Raw genomic sequence first — 27,295 nt, 5'->3', positions numbered from 1 at the left:
TCTGAAAAGTTTGGCGTGCGTTTGTATTCAGCCCCCTTTACTCTGATGCCCCTTACTAAAATCTTGTAGAACCAACTGCCTTCAGAATTCACCTAATTAGTAAATAGAGTCCACCTTTGTGTAATAATCTCAGTATAAATACATCTGATCTGTGAAGCCCTCAGAGGGTTGTTAGAGAACATTAGTGAACAAACAGCATCATGAAGGCCAATGAGCACACCAGACAGGTCAGGGATAAAGTTGTAGAGAAGTTTAAAGCGGGGTTAGGTTATAAAAAAATATTCCACGCTATGAAAATCTCAGAGCATTGTTCAACCCATCATCCGAAAATCGAAAGAGTATAGCACAACTGCAAACCTACCAAGACATAGCCATCCACCTAAACTGACAGGCTGGGCAAGGAGAGCATTAAGCATAGACACAGCAAAGAGGCCCATGGTAACTCTGGAGGAGCTGCAGAGATCCATAGCTCAGGTGGGAGAATCTGTTTACAGGACAACTATTAGTCGTGCACTCCACAAATCTGGCCTTTATGGAAGAGTGGCAAGAAAAAAGCCATTGTTGAAAGAAAGCCATAAGAAGTCCCGTTTGCAAGAAGCCATGTAGGGTAGAAGGTGCTCTGGTAGGATGTTCCGAAAACATTTGGAAGAAGGTGCTCTGGTAAGATGAGACCAAAATTGAACATTTTGGCCTAAAAGCAAAATGCTATGTGTGACGGAAAACTAACACTGCACATCACCCTGAACACACCATCCCCACCGTGAAACGTGGTGGCAGCATCATGGTGTGGGGATGCTTTTCTTCAGCAGGGACAGGGAAGCTGGTCAGAGTTGATGGGAAGATAGATGGAGCCAAATACAGGGAATCTTAGAAGAAAACCTATTAGAGTCTGCAAAAGACTTGAGACTGGGGTGTAGGGTCATCTTGCAGCAGGACAACGACCCTAAACATACAGCCAGAGTTACAATGGAATGGTTTAGATCAAAGCATATTCATATGGTTTAATGGCCCAGTCAAAATCCAGGCATAAATCCAATTTAGAATCTGTGGCAAGAAACAGATCACAGACACTTTCCATCCAGGCTGACAGAGCTTGAACTATTTTGCAAAGAAGAATGGGCAAAAATGTCATTCTCTAGATGTGCAAAGCTGGTAGAGACATATCCAAAAAGACTTACAGCTGTAATTTGCAGTGCAAGGTGGTTCTATAAGTATTGACTTTTATTTATTTGTAAAAATTTGGAAAACCATTCATCATTTTCCTTCCACTTCACAATTATGTGCCACTTTGTGTTGGTCTATCACATAAAATCCCAATAAAACACATTTACGTTTTTGGTTGTAAAATGACAAAATGTGGAATATTTCAAGGGGTATGAATACTTTTTCAAGGCACTGAATGTTATAGTCGGATAGTCCACTCAGCCAGGTTAAGTTAGATTTTCAAATGGTTTCTGGTTAGCAGTACAGCCTCGACTGGTCCTATGCTTTGGAACCTCCTTCTCATGTTTCAGTATGTCTAGGCGAGGTGGATTGTCCTGTGTTGTTTCAAGATTTGTGTTAGGGCTGGTCAGATGGTGGGAATATAGGAGTGTATAAGGATTTAGCTAGCACTACAACTATTTGATGGCTAGAATCGGGGGCGGACTGACAACTCATGGAGCCCCCGGGCAATAGGGGATCATGGGGCCCTTGTGTCTTTATCCAAACTCAAAAAAGCCTATGAAAAAGGGACCATGGGGCCCCCTACTGACCATGGGGCCCCCTACTGACCCCGGGGCCTTTGGGCAGTGCCCGAGTTTCCAAATGGTCAGTCCGCCCTTAGCTAGAATAAAGTTATGGTCATTCAGAAGGTGAGCACAGTTGGTTTTAATGGCCAAAGTGCCTGACTTATTGTAAAATGTTGTTTTATAGCACACCACACTAATTCTTTATTTATATGTTTTAGTTTGAGAAGTATTTTTTTTTGTCCTAGGCCTTTTGCTACTGCTTGTGGTTGTAACAAATGTATAATGTATGTTTCTATCAACACAATATATTACTACAAGAAAACAAGGCAATTGGGATACATTACAGCGGGGAATTCATCTTGTGGTCTTGTCTTTTAATGGCTTTTACACTCTTTGCATGCAATCATTAAGTCAGCGGGTACTGTAAAACATCTTCATCGCCCCAGCATAGAAGTCATTCCTAAAAACAAATGCAGTATTTGGTCTTCATGGACCCATTTACTTTTTCTTTATATGCCACTAAAATTACTGATAATGTAAACGTGGCATTAGCTGATGCTCTGTCCTGTCTCTTTTTATTTTGCTGGTGAATAATTTGAAAAATATAAACTATTTTCTGTAGTCAGGTTCATTTTGAAAGTAAATAATTCAAACATTTACTGTGGCGAAACCAGAAAGATCTTTTAACAGCTTGTGCTCTACATCCAAATAAGTGGGGTGTCCCAGATCTCCAGTGATACAAGAGAGATCAGGAAGATGTCTCTTGATGCTGTAATGGAGACATTTATCTATTTACTGCTAATCCGTGTAACACAGGCACAGCTTTTATAAATGGGTCAGAAACACTCTGTTGTTGCTTGTTAGCTGTAATTCTTTAAAAGAAAAGTATGGCCAAAGCGCTTTTGGCCATACTTCTGTTCTGGGTCCCCAGAGTGCATTTACTTTAGCACTCCTGTGACCCAGAAACAGCCAACAGCGGGCTAAAGTCTACTGTTGGCTGACGTCACAGAGCCACTTAAGGCTCTGGAAGGATCCTGAACATATTGTTGAGGTTCACCCAACTGCCTGATTGACAGCTGGCTCCAGCTCTCAGCACTCGGCTCAGAATCAGTCAGCTGCTCCTGACCCTCTCCTGCCTGGTGCTCCAGTGAGCGCTAGAGGGGCAAAACAGAGAGCAGTGGCTGACAGTCACAGTCTGTTCAGAGCTGAGAGACCTGAATGATCGGCAGTTCTTGGGTTTTGAATCAACAGAGGACAGCTACAGCATCACACCTCTATATTTTTATCATTTGTAAAAATGAAATGATTACAAATTGATTTGTAGCATGAAATGATATCAAATTGGGTATTGTTTTACACAACCTGGCGTGCAAAAAGCGTTGGGTTTTCTCTTTTTTCCCCCTATGTTTTTCAACTATTGCTTTAAAAGTTTTAGCAGTGCTAATGGTGCATTCATTTGATGCACTTTCATGTAATAAGGATAATTTATAGTATGATTTGTTGAAGCTATTTCAGTAACTGACATTTTAAAGTAAAAGTGCTTTTAAAATGAAAAGTTGCACATTGCCTGTTCGTTTCACAGATCAGTGCCAGGTAGATACAGCTCCCACAGTAATAGGCAATAAAATTGAAAAGTCACCATAATGGTTTGAATAAACTCATTGATCTACAGCTCGCAATTTAGTCTGAAAATGTAAATGGATGTTGGGGGGGGGGGGGGGGTGAATAAAAACATATTTATAGTTTGTTCGTGTGTAAATTAAAATGACTCTCTCATATTATTAAGTGCGAACAACCTGTCCTCTGACAGGCTTTAAAACTCCCATCCCGTGTGTGCTGTTCAGTCAGAGTTATAGTTCATCAGGAAGCTGTGCTGCATACTGAAATAACCCCTTTGTCTCATGGAACAAAGCCAGCTGTCGTTTGGAGCTTTCTTAATAATACACTATCATTAGATCTTATGAGAAAAAAAATTACGTCAAGGTTAACAATTAATATTAGTAGAGAAATATTCTTTATTTCTAGTATTCATCTTTTTTTTTGAATGAATGAATGAATGAAATGCTCATTTACACTTGCTTCGATTTTAACTAGTGCCTACCGCTTCAACATGCTTTTGTTATGTGTTTTTGCTGCCTCTGTGATGCTTCGATGATGCCTTGAATAATGCTTTAATGATGCTAAGTTGATGCTTTTCTGATGCTTTAATTTTAGCTTGGCAAATGGATTGATTTGTTTTAAAGGGTCCCAAGAGATCCCAAGCTCAGTAGTACCCCCATTCAGAATATCCCCAGCTCTAGTAACCATGTTCAGCATTGCTATTGAATTCTGCTATTCTCATAGATTCTGCTGTTCTTATAGACCATGATTGGTTAAGCGTTCACTTTCATGGATAGATCTACTTCAAGCAGGCTTTAGCCTGAAATGGTAATCTAAAGAACTGTGTGTGCTGAAAGCATTTCTTGAAACATAAAGCGCCCTTTAAGCTCCAGCCGCCTAGGAGTTTTGAACACTTTCTCACTGTTACTTAACACAATTTTAAGATGCATCTAGGTATTTTAGTAAAGCTAGAAATTAATCTGCCTACAGTCACTGGTTCTAAAGGCAGAAGGTAAAAAAACCTTTTGGGTGCAGCTTCCCCAAACCCCCCGTATACTTGCCTGATCCCCATCTCAATCCAGCAATATGAATGAGAGTGGCTGCTCTCCAGAGTCTCTCTTTCCTCATTGACACAGCAGCAGGTCCCCCTCATGTCTCTTCTTCGGCAGGTGCCCCCACGGAAAGCCACTTTCCATGGGGGCACCCATGCAGGCATGGCCCCACCCCTCTGCTCCTGTGTCACAGCATTTGATGCACAGTAGTGGGAGCCAATGGCTCCCACTTCTATCAATATGCCCAATGAGGAGGGATACAGTGGTTAGAGCTGCTGCTGTTGTGCACATCGCTGGATCAGATCAGGCTCAGGTAAGAAAAGGGGGGGGGGGTGGGAAGGTGGGGGATCTGCAGCACAGAAGGTTTTTCACCTTACTGCAGGGAATACAGTAAAGTGTTACTAAAACCCACAACAGTAAAATCAGTCTGTATATGCAGTAAAGCATTCTTGATATATTCACTGTGGAACCTAAGGGGTTAATCCTCAGAATTGTGTAAAAATGCTGTTTGATCCTGACTTCTCTGATCCTCCCATTCTTCCAGTGCCCCCCTCTTATCTTCTGATAACACATATTGTGTTGAGAAACTCTGCACATGTTCAGTCTGTTGTGTATTGCTAGAGAGGTTTTTTTTTTCTTGGGAGAGTGCATGTGATCAGCACAGGGCCAATCAGCACTGTCCAGACAGAGGTCAGGGGTTCTGTATTTTTCTAGAGCAGAAAAAACTTCTCCTACAAGCTTTAACCAGTGCTCTGCTGAACACTGATAGAAGCCACAAGACTGCTCTAACTGCGGATGAGAAAAGGTATTTAGCAGTTTACATTTACTAAAATAATTGCATTTCCATGTTCTGTGTACTGTGGGAGACCAGATACATTGAATGCAGGGTTCTGGGTTTAGATCCTCCTTTTTTTTTTTTTTTGCAGCCTCAACTGCACTTTGCTGCAGATGAATGTACAGAAAGTGGGGCTCTTTACAGAGGCATGAAGCATAGTAAACATGTTAGGAGGGAGAGAAGGAGAATACGGCTAACAGCTGCTGCAGGGGGGAACTACAGGGTTTTGGTTCCAGTAAATGCCCCCATCCCACCCCATCCTGTCCAGGATCTCCTTAGCCTTCTTGCCAGCTACCCCCCCCCCCTTTCATTTGAACTGATTTGACCCGGGCCTCATTCAGAAGAGCCAGCAGTACCCCCTTATTGGCGGTCCTGCATTGAATCATTCTCTACTAAAAAAAAAAATGTTTATACATATTTTAGATCTAAAATGTTTTCTGTTCATTGTGTAGTTGGCTGTATGTTTTCTTTTCTTAAGTAAAATTACAGTAGACAGGCAATAAGAGGAGAGCCCATGTAGATTTCTTATCTCTTTTCCAGTCTTTTTTTTTTTTTTTTTTCTTTGTTGGTTTCCCCATATTTGATTGTCTGTTTTGATTAGAGTAATCTGCCTCACTGCTTTATCTCATCACATTTTCTGTAAAGTATACTTTGTTTAGTTTCTAATAATAGAAGATGAAGGCAAGATTGGGATGTTTTTCAGTATAGTTCTCGAGCCAACTAATATTTTGTATGCTGTGTAGTGCTTTGTTGCTACAGTGAGTGTGAAGACCAGGTGAAAAGTTATAACATTTTCTGCACAACATGTGGTTAATATTTGCATTTTAATTATCAACTAAATTGTATGTCATCCCCAAATTGCAGCTACTTTGTTTTAGCTGTGCGCTGGCATCAAGTTTAGTAAATTGTGAGCTGCTGTTTTTCGAGAACTGGGCGCAAGAAAAATTGTGTTGCCCATTATAGCTTATAAGAATATATTCATTTCCCAGAGCATATTAATCAAATCTTGATTTCCCTGGTCTAACACCATCTTTCTTTAGCTAGTCCCACTCTTTGTCTTTAAAGTGGTTGTAAAGTGACTGTGAAGTGACTAGCCTCAGGTGATACACAGAGATTAAACAAATCCTCATACATAAGTTGTACCTAGTGTGGGAACTCGCTTCAGATGGTAGAGCTTTTTTTTAAAGCACACAGCAACTCGCTTCTTATTAAATGCCGTTTTGCCCAATTTTATTTGAAAGAAAAAGTTCCTTAAATCTTCCACGCAGGGGTATCCACATCAAACAAATGCAAATGTTATTCAGCCTTCTGGTTGGTACACCGATTTCTGTCTGTCACCTGCAGACTCTATCCAAAAATGGCTTTCCCGCACACAGCTAGCCAATAGCACACAGCTTGTCTGGCTTCCACCTCTATTAGGTGAAGCCCACCTGACTCCAAGGCAGAGACCTCCTGTCTGCCGGGGAGGAGCCCTCCTGACTCCTGTCTGCCGGGTTGGAGCCCTCGTGATTCCTGTCTGCCGGGTTGGAGCCCTCCTGACTCCTGTCTGCCGGGTTGGAGCCCTCCTGACTCCTGTCTGCCGGGGTGGAGCCCTCCTGACTCCTGTCTGCCGGGGTGGAGCCCTCCTGACTCCTGTCTGCCGGGGTGGAGCCCTCCTGACTCCTGTCTGCCGGGGTGGAGCCCTCCTGACTCCTGTCTGCCGGGGTGGAGCCCTCCTGACTCCTGTCTGCCGGGGTGGAGCCCTCCTGACTCCTGTCTGCCGGGGTGGAGCCCAGAATCATGGCCTGGCCTCCACAAAAAGGCCTGCACACACCTGTGCAATCAGCGTGCTGGCTGCTCCCAGGATTGGAGATTTCATCCCTCCCAAATCTCTTAGAAATCTCCAGGCTACAGGTCCCAAACAGGCTTTACAAACCAAAGAGGAAACTTATAAACCAGTTTCCTCAGCATTATGAGAACTGCCTGGAGCCCCTCAACCTGTATGGTTGAGAATCCTGGGTCTCCATCATGATTTCCACCGTGGCAGGATACCGCACTGCCACACTAGTTACAGTTGTGTCCAAAATTATTCAACCCCCACTGAAATTGAGTGTTTTGGCCAGTTTGACATTGCTTTTGATCATTCAGTCATCTTGCTTACATTTACATTAAAGAGGCACTTGTAGGTCAGACAAATATAACATAACAGTTATAATGAAATAACCACAAATGTCTTTTCTGTGCTCACAGCATTATCAGTTTTATTCAACCCCCAAGTGACATTCAATCTTAGTACTTAGTACAGCATCCTTTTACAGTTATAACAGCTTTTAAACGTGAAGCATAGCTTGACACAAGTGTCTTGCAGCGATCTACGGGTATCTTCGCCCATTCTTCATGGGCAAAGGCCTCCAGTTCAGTCACATTCTTAGGCTTGCGCACTGCAACTGCTTTCTTTAAGTCCCACCAGAGGTTCTCAATCGGATTTAAGTCTGGTGACTGCGATGGCCACTCCAAAATGTTCCAGCCTTTCCTCTGCAACCATGCTCTAGTGGACTTGGAGGTATGCTTGGGATCATTGTCCTGTTGAAAGGTCCAACGTCTCCCAAGCCTCAGGTGTGTGACGGACTGCATCACGTTTCCATCCAATATCTCCTGGTACTGAAGAGAATTCATGGTACCTTGCACACGCTGAAGCTTCCCTGTACCTGCAGAAGCAAAACAGCCCCAAAGCATGATTGACCCTCCACCATGCTTCACAGTAGGCAAGGTGTTCTTTTCATCATAGGCCTTGTTCTTCCTCCTCCAAACATAGCGTTGATCCATGGGCCCAAACAGTTCTAATTTTGTTTCATCAGTCCACAGAACACTATCCCACAACTTTTGTGGTTTGTCCACATGGCTTTTGGCATACTGCAGTCGACTCTTCTTATTCTTTGGAGACAGCAAGGGGGTACGCCTGGGAGTTCTGGCACGGAGGCCTTCATTACGCAGTGTGCGTCTTATTGTCTGGGCTGAAACTTCTGTACCCACATCTGACAAATCTTTTCTCAGTTCCTCAGCAGTCACACGGGGACTTCTCTCCACTCTACGCTTCAGGTAGCGCACAGCAGTCGAAGTCAGCATCTTCTTTCTGCCACGACCAGGTAGCGTTTCAACAGTGCCCTTTGCCTTGAATTTGCGAATGATGCTTCCTAAGGTGTCTCTTGGTATGTTTAACATCTTTGCAATCTTCTTATAGCCATTGCCCTTCCTGTGAAGAGAAATCACCTCTTCTCTTGTCTTCCTGGACCATTCTCTTGCCTTCACCATGTTTGTAACCACACCAGTAAATGTCTAGAAGGAGCTGAGTATCACAGTCATTTTAAAGCTGCCTAATTGGTGCTTATTATGCTTGATTGCTGCTCGGTGACATCCACAGGTGTTTTCAATACCTGATGGAAAGCACCTGTATGAACCTCTGTTCTTCAGAGTGGTAGTCTTTAAGGGGTTGAATAATTGTGGCAATGAAGAAACCACATAAGAACCATTTACTACTGTATTACATAAACAATTGATGTCATTTTAGTTGCATTTGGGTAGTTACAACGTCCTTGTAGGATTTGATTCTGAATACAATTCCAAATGTACACTATAGTCCCTAAACCCCTTTACAGCATTGGGGGTTGAATAATTTTGGACACAACTGTATCTATAGCTCTCTCTTCTCTAAGCCAGTCAAACTACAGATTTTATAAAGCTTGTCTGACCTTTCACAAAGCAGGAGGTGGGGAGCTGAAGTAACACTCAGTGAGAAGAGCTCTGAGAACTGATTGGAGGGAAGGGACAAGCCCCCAATTAACACAGGCACAGAGTTGAAGCTTTCAATTACAGCCTGTGTGCTGGAGCTCCCTCCCCTGTCACCTTTTTAGCTCTTGACAGTAAAACTTATCAGAAGTGACTCATAAAGATAGCAGAGAAACGAGGCAGCAGAGAGAAGTGACACTTAGTGCTCTGGATTGAGATAAACACACACTATAGAGGGATATGTTTGGTTCATATTTCATATCTGAGGTTTACAACCACTTTAAATCCAGTATTTCAGACAGCATGGAATGGGGCATTGTTTTCTCCATCAGGCACAGAAAAAACAGGCCCCTAAAGTAGAACTATGTGCTCCTAACAATATATTTTCTTCAAGACTTAATTGTAAGTGCTTCTGCATGTACAGCACATATAGACCTACTCTATTGTGAGGATTCAATTCTGTCGTGAGTTTTCGAGCATGGTGGTGACTCACTGAAGTGGAGTGAAACACGGAAGTGATTTTGCCCAAATTGCACTTTTTAAACAGTGTTAATTGCAGTAGAAGCAAGACGATAATTGAAAGTTGCACTACTTGAATGTTATTGATGTTGTAATTGAATGGATATTTATACTTATATTACACTGGAAAGGACACTTGTTTTGAATAACACCATTTGTTTATTATAAGCATATAATTTTTGATGTTTGGAGCGATGTGACTTGAAATAGGCTTCTGCATGTACAGTTTTCCCTTGAAATCCACCTGATGTGATGAGGTGACAATGCTGCTGCAGTGTTCCTGGAATCAGAGCAACATCACCCTGTCTGGTAGCATTTCTGTGAGATGAGTGGCACCATCAGAGATGAGGCGTGCCAATTTAACCTCACCACAAATTAATTTTACTTCAAATTACGCATTTTTTGTAAGCAACCTAGATTGCACTGATACGGTTATTGATATGTCTGCCCAGATGATTTACTAGGATGAGAAGTATGCTTCATTGTAAAGATATTGTTGTCTGTTTAATAAACTCTTCATCTCACCTAGGGGTTTCTAAACAGTGGAGTTGGTAATCTATTTTCCAGAAGACTAGGTGTCAGTAAAATAGATACAAATGTCTGTCTACAGGGATAACTTAGAAGCTCTGAGGCCGAGTGGCTTGATTTTATATGCCTTGAATTTTATCAGCCTGTAAATGGGCAGTGTGTGAGGTGCATATTAAAAGGGATGTCGGCAGTGGAACTGTCCGGTGTGATACAGTCGGTATTCTAGAAACAAGATTTAAAAGATAACATATCTGCTTGCAAACTACATTTAATACTCCACTCTGCCTAGAATATAAACTTTACACCCAAATAACTATGAATATACGCTGTTCATTGCATAATGGTTTATACCTTTGAAAAAAAAAACATGGGAACTAAAGCTTAGTTTTGCCTAGTAATGGCAAGTCAGATTCATTGATAGGCTCCATTCATACCTTTACAGGATGCGACAGAGCGACCTTGTTTTTTGTGCGATTTAGTGCAGCCCATTCATTTCAATGGACTGTCCTAGATGAAAAATGCGCAAAAGAAGTGCATGATCCGTTTTATAAATCATACTACGCTAAATCGCATAGTTGTTTGTTACCATCCGTTTTGCCGGGCATGTTAGCAAGGTTTATGGGATGCAATTGAGAATTAAAAAGGGCTACATGGTTTTGTGCATTGTGGGAATGTATGTGATTCCCGTAATGCTCAAATTTAAACTTAGCCTTAGGCCTCATTGACATGGGCATATCTGTGTGTACCTCCTTGAGAAGGGCTGTCTTCACCCACACAGGATGCACAGGTGTTCTGTGTGCAGGCAGTCCCATTCATGTTTGTTGGGACACGGGGGCTGCACAGATACAACCGCTGGTCCCGATTTGACAGCCATGCAGTTGCGTGTCCCTGAACACACACTGTCTAAATTTGACAAGAAAACAGACAACAAGTATGGGAAATAGAAACATTAATATGTGAAGTATTTTCTGTAATCATGATCATATCCCATACATTATGGTTAGTCCACCACTGGCTCATTAGGATTCTTTTCCGATAACGATTTGTTTTTTTTTAATGGATGTACACTTTGGATATCTCATCTGTGGTGGCTTAAAGATATAAGGAATCCGTGTATATTTTAACTAAGAGCAATTTGGTGGTGTTGACCTGTAAGTCTTATATGCCACTTAATGTGGAACCTTTCAATATTCTTTCAAAGTTAGAATTCTTGCTTACAGATAACCCATGCTGTTAAGTAAGCGTATGTGTGTAGGTCTTTGCAATGTGTTATGAGTTATGTCCCAGTGTTACTTAACTACTTGCCGACCGCAGATAGCCGAATGACGGCTGCACTGCGCCGGCCAGTTCCTCCCAGAACGCGCTCTCCTGCACGCACCCGGGGGCGTGCACCCGCCGATCTTCGTGATCGCTGTGTCCTACGGACACAGCTGATCACGTGACGTGTTAAAAGGCCAATAATAATGGCCTTTTACCACGTTATCAGCCGTGTCCAATGACACGCTGATCACCGGGAAATGCAAATGCCGGTTCTCGGCTGCACTTTCCTCATGCTGTCAGATCGTGAGGAAAGTACTGCCGAAAACCGGCAGTTGTCAGAGCAGGGATCGGCACCGATCATCAGGGTCACTGATCATCAGTGCCCTGATGATCGGTGCCCAGCAGCGCCACACACAAGTTCCGCCCACCTGTGCCCAGCAATGCACCCACCTGTGCCCAGCAATGCCACCCACCTGTGCCACCCAGCAGTGTCACCACCTGTGCCCAGAAGTGCCACCTACCTGTGCCCAGTAGTGCCACCCACCAGTGCCCATCAGTGCAGCCTAGCAGTGCTGCCAGTCAGTGCCCAGCGGTTGTGCCAGTCAGTGCCCAGCGGTGCCGCCAGTCAGTGCCCAGCAGTGATGTTAGTCAGTGCCACCTATCAGTGCTGTCTATCAGTACCCATTATCAGTGCCGCATATCAGTGCCACCTATCCGTGACACCTCATCAGTGCTGCCTATCATTTCCGCCTATCAGTGCCCTTCAATGCTGCCTATCAGTGCCCATCAGTGCCGCCTATCAGTGCCCATCAGTGCTGCCTCATCAACGCACATCAGTGAAGGAGAAAAATTACCTATTGAAAAATTTTATAATAGAAACAAAGAAACTTTTTTTTTTTTTCACCTTTTTTTGCACTTTTTTTGCTTATAGCACAAAAAATAAAGTGCCCAGCAGCGATTAAATACCACCAAAAGAAAGCTCTATTTGTGAGAAAAAAATTATAAAAATTTCATATGGGTACAATCTTGCATGACCACGCAATTGTCAATCAAAGTGCGACAGCATTGAAAGCTGAAAATTGGCCTGGTAAATAAGGGGGTAGAAGTGCCCGGTAGGCAAGTGGTATAAAAGTATAACTAAAGGCATACCTTTTTTTTTTTCTTTTTTTTTTTTTTAGTTTTGGATAGAGTGGAGATGAACCCCTGTCATTTTTTTATTGTTTTCAGTGTCCCCATTAGGGAGATTCACCCTCTATCTTTGTCCTGTTTACTATTGTCATTGAAAGTGAGAGAAAAGAAAATCCCAAATTTTGGAAGATTTCCCCTCTATTACGTTTTCAATGGGGACACTAGTTCTAGTGACCTGGGGGTCCCCTAGGGATTTCTTTAATTTGCAGGGATTTTCTCTCACTTCCTGTTTGGCTATGGGACAGGATATGAAGGTAAATCTCCGAAATGGCGAAAACAAAACCTGACAGGGGTTATAACCCTCCCTTACTCTGTCCAAAGTTTAAAAAAGTTTTGCCTATAGTTCTACTTTAAGTGATCAAACCTTTTTTTTCTTCTTCTTGCTACCACTTGGCAGTTTAATAGTGGTGTAGGCTTCAGCTTACTTAGTGGTTAATAGTACCATTTTTTGTAGCTGTCAACTACTGGCAAGAGAAAAGCCATTTATGCAAGTGTGGACTGAAATATTGTAGGAGATGACCCAGCCGCCCACCACTCTCCCACCGCACCAAAAACGGTTGAAGGTGAGCAAGGAAGACCCCCCAACCTCACCCGCACCTGGAGGGTGGAGCGGTGTCACCCAGACCCCCCCCCCAAGGCAACTACAGCACCCGGCCTGGCGAGGCCTACCACGGCCTACCCCTGCACGCTCCTCCGGCAATCCACCCAGCAGTGAGCCTGCAGTCTAAAAGATCGTCAAGACCCACTACGGCACGCTCCCCGCAACCGTGAGCCTGCAGTCTCCATCTCCTTCTCCTCCTGAACCCACAGATGAACCCGGCCTGCGAGACCCGATTCAGCCTTCCCACGTCGTGGCCTGACCCGGCCCTGAGGCCCTCCTGCCTAACCCCGTGAGTGTCGAGAACTACCACAGCCTACCAAGACGCAGCCCGACCCTGACCCGAGACCCTCTATCCACCCCCGAAGTAGACCTGGTGAGCGACCCTACCCCCGGAGAATGGCCCTGCCTCAGGTGAGGCCTACCATCCCGGACCTCCTGTGCCCATTGGATGATCAACCCGGCCCTGACCTGAAGTCCATCAGATGATCAACCCTACCCTGACCTGCAGCCCACCTGACGACCCTCCTCATAACCTTCTAACCTGGGACTCACACAAACTGGAACTTGCAACCTACAACTTACCAAACTGATCTCTACCCACCCTGATCCTAATCACTAGAACTCCTGCTACAAGAAGCTACTTCAACGTGATTCACCACTGCACGACGGACTATCCGCAACAATGCGCCCTGAGAAACCCTTCACCTCCCTCACCTGTCCGCCACTCCGTTTACCCTCCTAAAATGCCACCTGTACTCCTCCTCCTCATACTCCTCTCCTGCATTCCCAAAATCTCCTCTCTCTACACCCCTACTCCTCCAAAACAACTATACATCACACCCTCACTGCTTCCATCTCCCCACTATGGCTCTCACTTCTTCCTAATACTCCACTCTCCCACCGACCCACATGCATGCCACCACTAGCAGACTCACACGCTCTTGCACATCCCGCTCCCATGTCACCTTCCTCACCCTTCTTTTTCTCCTAACCGCTGGGGACATCTCACCGAACCCTGGTCCCTCACCACCTAACTCACCCACTAGGCACCCTCCTACTTCCACAAACTGCCGCACCCCCTCAACCTAATACCTGCCCCCCTGCTCCCCACAACCACCCCTCCATTCTCATGTGCACTCCTGAACGCCCGATCGGTTTGCAACAAGCTCACCGCCATCCATGACCTCTTTATCTCCCGCTCCCTCAACCTCCTAGCGGTCACCAAAACCTGGATCCAAGCCACTGACTCTACCTCCCCTGCGGCACTCTCCTATGGAGGCCTCGTCTGGACCCATTCACCCAGACCGAGCGATCGTAGAGGTGGTGGGGTCGGCATGCTCTTGTCATCGCTGAGCACCTTCCAGGTCCTCCCAAACCCCCCCTCTCTATCCTTCTCCTCCTTTGAGGCCCACTGCATCCGGCTATTCTCTCCTACCCCTCTGAGGATTGCAGTAATCTATCGGCCTCCTGTACCCGTATCCCGCTTCCTGGACAATTTCTCCGCCTGGCTACCCTTCTTCCTCTCCTCATAGCTACCCACCATCATCCTTGGAGACTTTAACATCCCTATCAACGTCAATAACCCGGCTACATCCCAACTACTCCACCTAAGCTCTTCTTTTGCACTCACACAGTGTACACAGTCCTCCACACACTCTGACGGGAACACCCTGGACCTTGTTTTCTCTCATCTCTGCACCCCCACAAACACCCCTTTCCCTCTCTCTGACCACAACCTCATTACGTTCTCCGTCCCCCCGTCCTCAAACACCTCCCCCCCAAACGTCAAACCACAACGAGCCTTAACATCGGCAACCTGAACCCTGCCCCTCTCCACTCTGCAGCTGACCGACTTTACGACAGTATCCTTCCACTGTCCTGCCCTGACCTGGCCACTACTGCTTATAACAACTCGCTGTCAGCCTCCCTAGACTCCTTAGCACCCCTAACCACATGTAGCATTAGACCCCAACCGCTTCAACCCTGGCAGAACGACCACACCAAAAATCTTAAATGACGCAGTCGTGCGCTGGAGCGATTATGGCGCAAAACCAGATCCCAACAAGCGTTCACCCGATACAAATCTGCCTTCCTCACCTACACCTGCTCCCTCCACGCTGCCAAACAAGCCTACTTTGTAACGTTCATCAATACCCTCTCCTCCAGTCCTCGCCGGCTCTTCTCCACTTTTAACTCTCTACTCTCTCCTCCACCCAGTACCTCACTCACCGCCCACTAGATTGCTAACCACTTCCAAAACAAGATTGACGCAATTTGTAGGGATTTCGCCAATGCTCAGACTTCCACCCCACCTAGCCTCCCTCCCATGATAACCCCCTCAACACTCCCCTCCTCTGACCTCGCAACTGCCCAGACCCCGACCCCACCTAACACCCCGCACACTAAAACCCCCCAAATCTCCACTCCTTCGACCTTGCTACCACTGAAGAGGTCACTAAGGTCTTCTCCGAAGCCCGCCTCACCACCTGCCCCCTTGACCCTGTCCCCACACAACTCCTACGGTCACCCTCCTCCATCCTACGCTACCTCACCCACATCCTCAATCTCTCCCTCTCTACTGGCGCATTCCCCTCTCCTTGAAGCACGTGCACATCACTCCCATACTCAAAAAACCCTCCCTGGACCCCACCGACCAGAACGACCTTAGACCCATCTCCCTGCTGCCATTCACATCCAAACTCCTTGAGATCTTAGTCTATAATCTCCTAAGCTCCCACCTCAATGACAACAACCTCCTTGATCCCCTACAGTCTGGCTTCCATCCCCTACACTCCACCGAAACCGCCCTACTCAAATTCACCAACGGCCTGCTAACCTCCAAAGCTAATGGCCACTACTCAGTCCTCCTACTCCTTGACCTCTCCGCGTCCTTCAACACAGTTGACCACCCCCTCCTCCTTAAAAAAACTATACTCCCTCGGCATCAGAGACTCCGCTCTCTCCTGGCTCTCCTCCTATCTAGCCCAGCGCTCCTTCAGTGTTACCTATAACGCTGCCACCTCCCCCTCTCTCCCCCTCTCTGTTGGGGTCCCCCAAGGCTCTGTCCTCGGGCCCCTTCTCCATCTACACCTCCTCCCTTGGCCAACTGATACACTTCCACGGCTTCAACTACCACCTCTATGCCAATGACACGCAAATCTACCTCTCTACCCCTCGCCTCACCCCTTCAGTCTCCGCCCGAATCACCTGCCTACTGAACGACATATCAGACTGGATGTCACTCCACTTCCTCAAATTAAACCTTTCCAAAACCCAGCTCCTAGTTTTCCCCCCAGCCCGCGCCCCCCCCCTATCCTCTCCATCACAACCAATAACGCCACCATCAGTCCCACCCCGCAAGCCAAAGTTCTAGGCGTCACTCTAGACTCCAATCTGTCCTTCCAGCTCCATGTCCAATCGCTGGCAAATTCATGCAGGCTCCACCTCTGCAACATCTCCAAAATACGTTCATTCCTAACCCCAGACACTGCTAATCAACTCATTCACTCCCTTATTATCTCACGACTCGACTACTGTAACTCCCTCCCCACCGGCTTACCTCATCAAAGACTATCCCCGCTTCAGTCTATCCTGAACTCAGCGGCCAGACTCATCCACCTTACCAACCGCTCCGTATCCGCCACCCCCTGGCATTCCCTCCACTGGCTTCCGATTGCCCAACGCATAAAATTCAAACTACTAACATTGACGTACAAAGCTATTCATAATACTGCCCCAAACTACCTCACCGACCTGATATCCAAATACCACCCAACACGTACTCTTCGCTCCTCACAAGACCTCTTACTCTCTAGCTCTCTGGTCTCCTCCTCCCACGCCCGACTCCAGGACTTCTCCAGGTCTTCCCCATCCTCTGGAACTCACTACCCCAATCTATCAGACTGTCACCTACCCTCCTCATCTTTAGGCACACCCTGAAAACCCATCTCTTCAGGGAAGCCTACCCCACCCTCACCTAACAGCCGATCTCCACTCCTCCTACCACTCCATCCCCCACAGCCGTTTCCTCCTGTACCACTATCCCCTCCCTCCTAGATTGTAAGCTCCAAGGAGCAGGGCCCTCGAACCCCTCGTGTTTTGTATTGTTACTGTATTGTCTCATGTACTGTCTCCCACTATAATGTACAGCGCTGAGCAAACTTTTTGGCGCTATATAAATACTGTATAATAATAATAAAAGTAAGTCTTTCATAATGTGCTAGTATGCATTATGGCTTTGTCTTGCAGAGGAAAACTTTTGTTTTTTTGTTTAGAGTTTACTACCACTTTAAAGCATGCTTGTACTGGCACTGAATACTAAAAATTTATCTTTTGGCATTTGAGTTATTACCTAGAGGTGACTAGATGCCTTGTCAGTACACTTCTGGAGTAAGCCAGAGAGTTCCTTAATCCAGGGCATTTTTTTTTGTCAAAAGCAGGGTTAAAATAAAAAGAAAGTCCCACAGTAAACATATTAGTTTACCATTATCAAAATAAGGCATCCACAATTTTACAGATAATGAGAAGGAAAAGAAACAATAACACTGGGCAGCATATTTGTTTTCTGAAAAACATTTAGAAATAATTAAGCTGTCTGCTGATGCCCACTGAGCAGGCAGATGACAGGACCATGTCAGCTCTACTTGTACAGAGCAGACACGGACACAGCCCACTGTTCTCTTTGGGGCAGTCGTATGTAAACGAACCACCTATCCATTTACATACAACTGTGATCTGATCCGCTAGACAGATGGGGACATCATTTGCACGGATGTGCCATTTGCATATGTAAGCAACAGTATTTGGTATGCCTGAGTTCCTTTCCAAGCAGCAGACCCACTACATCGGGATCTTCACAGATATTCCAGTTGAGCTTGGTGAACTGGATGTGCTTTAACAACAGTTCCGTTTCTGTCATGTGTGCAGCATAACCAACAGGTATTGAAGGGTGTACATTGTCATTGTGTAACAAGACCTTGAGGCCTAACACTGAATCAATAAATGAAAAAATAGTCTATTTTAGTGGATCATGCTCACAACTCAAAGCCACAAACAGTCAATGTCAGTACAGAAAACTAGGTTGTTAGCCTATGCAAGCACCATCCTTGTAGTCTTGAACCCAGTAGTGATGCTTTAAATTTTTGCAAACCAAATCCCTAGCCAGGTTGTTTAATTCTGAGTATTTTATGAGGCTCGCCCCACATACACAGTTCAAAATCCTGATCCTTGACACTGTCCGTGCTCAGCTGGTGCATTGCAGCATTTTCATCTGTTTCATCTAATCTCCATTTCTCTGGTGACTTTGGTACTGTCAGATTTTCATCATGCAGCACTGGTCTCATGACTGAAAGCAGATTGGGGTATTCAATTGATTTTTTTATTTTTATCAGAGAAACCAGCAACATTAGTTAGAAGTAAGAGTATGTCATGTGATCATTCTGTTCTCGCCATACCATTGTGACAGAGAAACGGCATTGATTTTTGAGCTCCTCTGAGCCAAGCTCTAAGATTGGCAGCACATCTTGCACAACAAATGTGAGGAGCCCAGGTCTTGTCTTCACTAATCGTACAACCAAAGTGCAGGTCACTTGCTTTCTTAAGTAATTCCAGTCATGGTGCATATCTTGAGTTTTAACCACTTCCTGCTGGCCATATGCAGCTGCTCGGTGGGTGGGCATTAACGTCGAGCCGCTGCATATATGTGATCCTGTGTAAACAAATTGCCATGCTGAGAGTGAGCTATCTACACACTCCTAGTATGGCAGCTGGTTTAGATCGGTAAGCTCCCGATGCATACTTATGATCGGGAGTTTTTACGATCATGTGACCTCTGTGACTGCCAATGCCCACCTCCGCCTCCCAGCTTTTAGAACTCTTAAAGGGCTGGGAGGCGGTTGGCAGGAAGGGGTTAAGCGTGTACTCTCTACAGATGTAGCAGAGCATATCACAGTTGTTCCAACATTGGCAAGACATTTCTGCTGTCACCAATCATCCTATAGCAAGTTCATAACAGGCTTACGTATTACGTAAATTACATGTACATGAGAATGCTATGCCTTGAAACAACCGCATCAAAATTCACAGAAACAGGTATTGACAATAAAACAGAAAACAAAATGTGCATGGATATGTTATGCAGTATGCTTTGAGTGCATGCCTGGACATGCATGAACAATACATTGCATTTTATAACACAAGCAAAAATGAGTAAACTTAAAATATATATGAAGGAATTTCAAAAACAGAAGATTGCTATAATATGGTACCTGACAGGTTAAAGTATATGCAAATCCTCAGCTTGTAAACAACCCTTTCAGTTTAAAATAGAATTGAAGACAAAACGTGTGTACACATTAAAAAAAATATATAAATGCTTAATTTCCACTTTTTTGATCACATACCGTCTGTTCTAAACTGCATAAGCAGCTAGGGGAGGAGAAACAGTAGCACACTTATCTTCCCAGTGAATGGTTGTGCAGGGACGGGGAGGCTGCGAGTATCAGCACAAGCTTGATCATTGGATTAGCTTCCAGCACAGCTAGAAAACTGACCACACTGTGCTCTCCTGCCTGGTGTGGTCAGTTTTTAATAGGAAAGCAGAGGAACATTCAGGTACACCAGGGATTTCACATAAAGGAAGCAATACAGAGAACAGGATACTTTTTCATACAAATACATGGTACAGCAGGTACATCTCGGTGTAGGGTCACACATGTGTGGTGTGAATTGAAGCTCCCGTTTTCAAAGCTAATTAATATAGTAGTCGTTCAGCGTTTCAGGTCAGGTGTAGATCAGGTCAGGATTTTATCCTGTTCACTACTGAATGACATGTGCAATTCAGAAGTGTTCCCATCGAAGTCAACGGGCCTGAATTCGCACCTCAACCGGACTGCACTGCTCAAATAAATGACAGGACTTTTTAATTTTGCACTGAATGCACACTCTGGTTGCACCGGACATACACTGCTCAAAAAAATTAAAGGAACACTTTAGGAACATAAAGATGCCCCGTCGTTGATGGAAATGAAAATAATCAGCCTACAGAGGAATCAATTCAAAGACACCCCAAAAATCAAAGTGAAAAAATGATGCAGCAGGCTAGTCCATTTTGCTGAAAGTTCATTGCAGCAACTCAGAATGGTACACAGTAGTTTGCATGGCCTCCATGTGCTTGTATGCATGCCTGACAATGTCGGGGTACGCTCCTAATGAGACGACGGATGGTGCCCTGCAGTATTTCCTCCCAGATCTGGACCAGGGCATCACTGAGCTTCTGGACAGTCTGACGTGCAACCTGTTGGTATTGGAAGGACCGAAACATGATATCCCAGAGGTTTTCGATTGAATTTAGGTCAGGCGAGCATGGGGGGCCATTCAATGGTATCGATTCCTTCATCCTCAAGGATGCTCTTGCCACATGAGGCTAGATATTGTCATGCACCAGGAGGAACCCAGGACTCGCTGCACTAGCATGTAGGGTCTGACCATGGGTTCAAGGATTTCATCCCGATACCTAATGGCAGTCAGGATGCCATTGTCTAGCCTATAGAGGTCTGTGCACCCTCCATTGATATGCTTCCCCAGACCATCACCCACCACCAAAATGGTCATGATGAACGATGTTACAGGCAGTATAACATTCTCCTCAGCTTCTCTAGACCCTTTCATGTCTGTCACATGTGCTCAGCGTGAACCTGCTCTCATGTGTGAAAAGTACCAGGCGCCAGGGGCAGACCTGCCAATTCTGATGTTCAATGGCAAATGCCAATCGAGCTCTATGGTGCGGGGCAGTGAGCACACAGCCCACTAGAGGACGTTGGGCCCTCAGGCCACCCTCATGAAGTCTGTTTCTGATTGTTGGTCAGACATTCAAACCAGTAGCCTGCTGGAGGTCATTTTGTAGGGCTGTAGCAGTACTCATTCTGTTCCTCCTTGTACAAGGAGCAGATTCCGGTCCTGCTGATGGGTTAAGGAACTTCTACGGACCTGTCCAGCTCTCCTTGAGTAACTGCCTGTCTCCTGGAAACTCCTCCATGCTCTTGAGACTGTGCTGGGAGACACATCAAACTTTCTGGCAATGGCACGTATTGATAATCCATCCTGGAGGAGTTGGACTGCCTGTGCAACCTCTGTAGGGTCCAGGTATGGCCTCATGCTACGAGTAGTGACCCTGACCCTAGCCAAATGCAAAACTAGTGAAAAACAGAAAAGATGAATAGGGAAAAAAATGTCAGTGGCCTCCACGTATAAAACCATTCCTGTTTTGGGGGTCGTCTCATTGTTGCCCATCTAGTGCACCTGTTGTTAATTTCATTAACACCAAAGCAGCTGAAACTGATTAACAACCCCCTCTGCTACATAACTGATCAGATATCTCAGGAGTTTAACTGACTTGTTGCTATACTCTGATTAAAAAGTGTTCCTTTAATTTTTTTGAGCAGTGTATGTGAACAGGCACAATAGAAAGCAATGTTCTTTCACATGTCATGCGAATTGGATGCTGTTCAAAGCAGCTCGCTCTCAGGAATATGAAATATGGGGTTTCTTTGAGTTAGAGGATATTTTTATGTTTATCATAAATCTATAAGATACACCTGAAAGTGTTCAGGAAACAAAATCTTTGTCGTCCAGAGGGTATTTGTACCAATAAAGCTAAGCCAGGTTTTATAATATAAATTAGAGGAAGCATGGGAGAAGGGAAATTCAAAAGAGAAAAGGCTTGAGAGAATAATTACGTACAGTGCATTAATAAAGTATTCAGATCCCCTTCACTTTTTCAATTTTGTAATGTTGCAGCCTGATACTACGAATCTTTAAATTCATTTTTCCCCTCATTAATCTACACTTAGTACCTCATAATGACAAAGTGAAAACATAATTTTAGAAATGTCTATGAATTTATTAAACAGAAAAAGCTGAAATATCACATGTACTTAAAGTGTTACTAAACCCACAACAGTAAAATCAGTCTGTATATGCAGTAAAGCAACCTTGATATACTCACTGTTGAATCTAAGGGGTTAATCCTCCGCGTTGTGTGTGTAAAGGTTGTTTGATCGTGACTTCTGATCTGTCTCTGATTCTCCCCTTCTTCCAGTGTCCCCCTCTTATCTCCTGATAAGACATATTGAGTGGAGACACTCTGCGCATGCTCAGTTTGGTGTGTATTGCTAGTGAGGGTTTTTTTTTTCTTTCTTGGGAGAGTGCATGTGATCAGCACAGGGCCAATCGGCACTGTTCAGAAAGAGGTCAGGGGTTCTGAATCCTCCTAGAGCAAAAAGAAAACTCTTCCTAAAAACTTCAACAAGTGCTGTGTAGAACACAGAAGTCACAAAACTGCTCTAACTGCCAATGAGAAAAGATTTTTAGCAGTTTATATTTCCTAAGATAATTGCATTGCCATGTAGTGTGTACCTTGGGAGACCAGATAAAGTGAATGAAGGGTCCTGGGTTTAGTAACACACTAAGTATTCAGACCCTTTACTCAGTAATTTGTTGAAGCACCTTTGTGAGCAATTACAACCTCAAGTCTTTTTATGACATGACAAGCTTTGCACACCAGGATTGGGGGATTTTCTGCTATTCTTCTTTGCAAATCCTCTCAAGCCCAGATAGATTGGATGGGGACTGTCAGTGTCTAGCCATTTTCAGGTCTCTCCAGAGATGTTCATTAGGGTTCAAATCAGAGCTCTGGCTGGGCCATTCTAGGACATTCACAGATTAGTTTCTAAGCCATTTGTGTTTTTTTAGGCTGTCAGCTTAGGATCATTGTCATGTTGGAAGGTGAACCTTCGGCCCAGTCTGAGGTCCTGAGCGCTGTGGGACAGGTTTTTATTGAAGATATCTCTGTACTTTGTTACATTCAGCATTCCCTCAACCCTGACCAGTCTCCTAGTCCCTGCTGCTGAAAAACACCCCCACAGCATGATGCCACCACCATTCTTCACTGAAGGGATTGTATTGGGCAGGTGATGAGTGATGCCTGTATTCCTCTGGACATAATGTTTAGAATTTAGGTCAAACAGTTCAATATTGGTTTCATCAGACCAGAAAATATTGTTCCTCATAGTCTGAGAGTAGTTCAGGTGCTTTTTTTCAAATTCCAATTAGGCTTTTATGCGGTTTGCACTGGGGAGATGCTTCCATCTAGTTACGCTGCCATAAAGCCCAGATCAGGGGAGGGTTGCAGTGATGGTTGTACTTCTGGAGCTTTGTCTCATTTCCACACAGGATCTCAAGCTCAGTCAGGGTGACCATCGGGTTCTTACTAAGGCCCGTCTCTCCCGATTGCTCAGTTTGGTCGGGCAACCAGCTCTTGGAATAGTCTCTGTTGTGCCAAACTTCTTCTATTTGAGAATTATGGAGGCCATTTTGCTTTTGGGAACCTTTAGTGCCGCAGAATCTTTTTGTATCCTTCCCCAGATCTGTGCCTTGCAATAATCCGGCACACTGTGCGTGAAGATAAAAAAAAACACACACATTTTCTATATACTGTGTGTGTGTGTATGTGTGTATGTATATATATATATATATATATATATATCTTACTCCCACACATACTCTACTACTGTGCAAAGGTTTTAGGCAGGTGTGAAAAGATGCTGAAAATTAAGAAAAATTTCAGAAATAGAAGTGTTAATAGTTTATTTTTATCAATTAACAAAATAGAGCAGACGAAAAAATCAAATAAATATTTGGTGTGATAAGTCTTTGCCTTCAAAACGGCATCAATTATTCTAGGTACACTTGCACACAGGTTTTTAAGTAACTCTACAGGCAGGTTGTTCCAAATATCTTTAAGAACTAACCACAGGTCTTCTAGAGAACAACAAGGAGTCCTGGAAGTTATGGATTGGCCCACACAGAGCCCTGATCTCAACATTGAGCCTGTCTGGGATTACATGAAGAGACAAAAGAACTGAAGGTAGCTTACTTCCACTGACGATCTGTGGTTAGTTCCCCAAGATGTCTGGAACAACCTACCTGCTGAGTTTCTTCAAATACTCTGTGCAAGAGTACCTAGAATAATTGATACTGTTTTTAAGGCAAAGCATGATATTTATTCTGTCAAACCAGTGCTTCTGTGTGGGTGAAGTAGGTTGTTACCAGAGCTATGGAATACAGACATGGTCCGTATTCACCATATGAATTGGAGCAGAACTTTGTATCCTCTGAATGTAAAGGTATTGTGGTATAGTGCAAAAAATGCAGGAGGCGCAAAATGGTTTGTGAATTTTGGGATGGTAGAGTGGGCTTGATCCCAAAATAAATCAAGTTTGGGGCAGGACCAAAAAAATAATGGATATCACCAGGAAAGTTCCTGCATTTCTAGCAGCAGTTGGGTGTGTTTGGTAGATCTCCACAGGTACTCCCACCTTGTTTTCCCATAGTTCTGAGGAAGGAGGTAATGCAATTTTACTTTCCACTTCTGTGAGAATCCATTTGGCATCTATGTTTTGTGAACAATAAATTGTTGGTAATGCACTAGGCGTTTTTGCGCTCTTGTTTGTTCTTTTAGTTTACATGTGAAGTTTTATACAAATTTGTTAAGATCTTGTAACCGGATTTTTGATGTTTATTACTGATAGAGGACTTATTGGACAAGGATAGGATTCAGTTCTTTTCTGCCGGAGTGCTAAGTTAAGGTCAGTCTCCCACCATTCCAGAAAGGGGTGGTAAGATATTCTTATTGAAAAAGCTTGTAAATGAAAGGTGGGGCTTGTCTGACTGCATCAGATTTGGAACATTCCCACTCAAACTTGTCAGAGAACCAGGGTGCTTTTTTTAAGCATATACTATGCTCCTACTAGGAAGTTTGCACTTTAGCCCATAACCTCCTGTTCCATATACTTAAACATTGTCCCTGTCTATAACATGGTTGAAACCAATAACAAGGCACAAGATGTAGAAGAGAAGCAGGTTGCCCTGAAAATTAATTTATCGCAAACAGGAAATTCTGGGTCAGAGCCAGTATGTTATAGTACTAAGGGACAGTAAAATTGGGCTTTACTTCGGAGTTTAGTAAATTATGAAATTATTTCTTAATTTAAAAAGAGCCCCATAGACCTCTTTGGTGGAACTTTCAGCATGGTGAGGGGCTTCTAAGCAGAATATTGACTTGAGACTGACTTAATGACTGAGTCATTAAAAAAGGAGAGCATCTTTATTAAAGAAATTCATGTAAAAATAAATAAATGCACATTTTCTTGCAGGTAAAAATGTACAGGGTTTTTTTTCTTTGGAGCTTGTAAAGCATTATACCCATGATCAGCAGATTTTATGGCATTTTCAGTTTTGCCTGGAGTACATGTAGGATGTTACAGTCAAACGTCAGCAGATCGCAGGTACAATGTCAGGCTCCTGCAGACTGTACAATTGTCTGCTTCTACCTCCCACACAGGCAGACAATTACTCAAGTCCAGGAAGATCAATGAACTACAAGAGCACTCACCAGCGCCCTTGCAGTTCATTGAGAACTACAAGCTGTCTGCTACACTGGAAGAAGGTACTTGTAGTTTATTCCTTCACAGAAATCTGTGAATGAATGACACGGCTGTGTGGGCAGAGCTCCACACAAATGCGCCGTTGTTGAATTGTGACAGCTGATCCAGGGAGAGGATCTTCCACCCACTGTCACAGTGGGGGATTGGGTTGGATTACGGGCAGGTGTTCTAGAAAAAAGTTAGAGGTTACACCCTAAATATGGTTCCTAAAAGTGAACTTATCCTTTCAGTAAAACTGTGGAGTTCATTCAGTGAGCACAAATACTGTCTAAAATCAAGCGTTTTGGAGTGGCGTTCATAATATTATTATTATTTTTATTAGTAGTATTGTTATACATATTATTGTCATTGTTTTGTTTAGTTATTTCCATTTTATGTACTGAAGCTTAAGTTTGTGGATTTCAATAATTGTATGTTCTTAGCGACTAGTTTATTTTCATGCATCTAAAAATAATGTTGTTATACTATAGTACTGTTGTTTTTGAAGCAACTGTATTTCAATCCTGTATTGTTTGCTTCTACAGTTTGAGCGCCAGGATCCAGTGGATGGTCACATTACTGAGCGCCAGTTTGGCAGTATGCTTCTAGCATACAGCGGAGTGCAATCCAAGAAACTCACTCAAATGTTAAAACAGCTGAAAAAGCGCTTTAAGGATGGAGTGGTGAGTGCTTGTTTAAAAGATTATATATGGTGGCTGTAAAGATAGATTATTGATATTGTCAAATCCTTTTCTAATCATAATGTTAAGGACTGTGGTTAGTGATATTTGTGCTACAAAATGTAACACATTTTAAAATTAATTTGGATGTATGGTTTGTAAACACATTTTATATTTAATGTAACCTTTGGATTATAAAATACAGCAGGATGTAGTTGAACAAATGCAATTAGTTGCAAATTTTAACACTTAAAGACAATAAGCTTCATCAAGCATTTAACATATATGTAAACCCTCACCTTGTAATACAACGCGTTCAGTTTTAAATAGAAATGAAAGGTAAAATGTGTATACATATAAAAAACATTATAACTACTTTTTTTCTCCCTTTCTTATAAGTGATCACATACCTCCCTGTTTCTCAGCTGCACAAGGAGCTCAGAGACCTAGGCGAGATGAATCAGCAGCATATTGGTCTTCCCAGTGAGTGGCTATGGAAGGGGGCAGGGCGTGTGAGCACAAGTCTGATCAGTGTAGGAGAACAGGCTGAGTTCCCAGCATAGCTAGAAAACTGACCATACTGTGCTCTCATGACTAGCATGGTCCGTTTTTAATAGGAAAACAGGAGGACTTGCAGGAACATAAGGCATTTCATACATAGGAAACAATACAAAAGAGAACAGGACACTTTTTCATAAAGTACATTGTACAACAGGCACATATCAGGAATTTGAAATGTTGGGTTTATATATTCTATAACAGGGCTTAAAATTTCAAGTCCTGAGCTACTAACCAGGCCTTAAGAGTTACTCACCACCAACAAACACAATAAAACAGAGATACCTGTACACACACACACACACAGACATGTACATACACACACAGAGACACATGTACACACACATAGGCACATACAGACATGCACACACAGATACATGTACTTACACAGAGATACACACGTACATACATACACAGACACATGTACATCATTGGTGTCAGTGTGGGGGGGGGAATAGTGCCCCATCATTGGTGTTCGTCAGGGGGGGGGTAGTGCCC

General features: G+C 43.9%; 1 protein-coding gene across 2 annotated transcripts in view; it reads left to right on the top strand.

The window, feature by feature from the left end:
* MICU1 (mitochondrial calcium uptake 1) overlaps positions 1-27,295 on the top strand; it is a 331,092-nt gene that overhangs the window by 221,467 nt on the left and 82,330 nt on the right. For both annotated transcript variants that reach the window (XM_089670730.1, XM_089670729.1), the window contains exon 9: positions 26,105-26,242. In XM_089670730.1, coding sequence (XP_089526856.1) covers positions 26,105-26,242 — 138 coding nt within the window. The remainder of the gene's footprint in view (positions 1-26,104; positions 26,243-27,295) is intronic.

The sequence above is a fragment of the Staurois parvus genome, unplaced genomic scaffold, assembly GCF_062004578.1.
Source record: "Staurois parvus isolate SC_StPar_1 unplaced genomic scaffold, SC_StPar_1.0 ptg000094l, whole genome shotgun sequence".
Classification (NCBI taxonomy): Eukaryota; Metazoa; Chordata; class Amphibia; order Anura; family Ranidae; genus Staurois; species Staurois parvus.
This window is presented reverse-complemented; position numbering and strand designations above follow the sequence as displayed.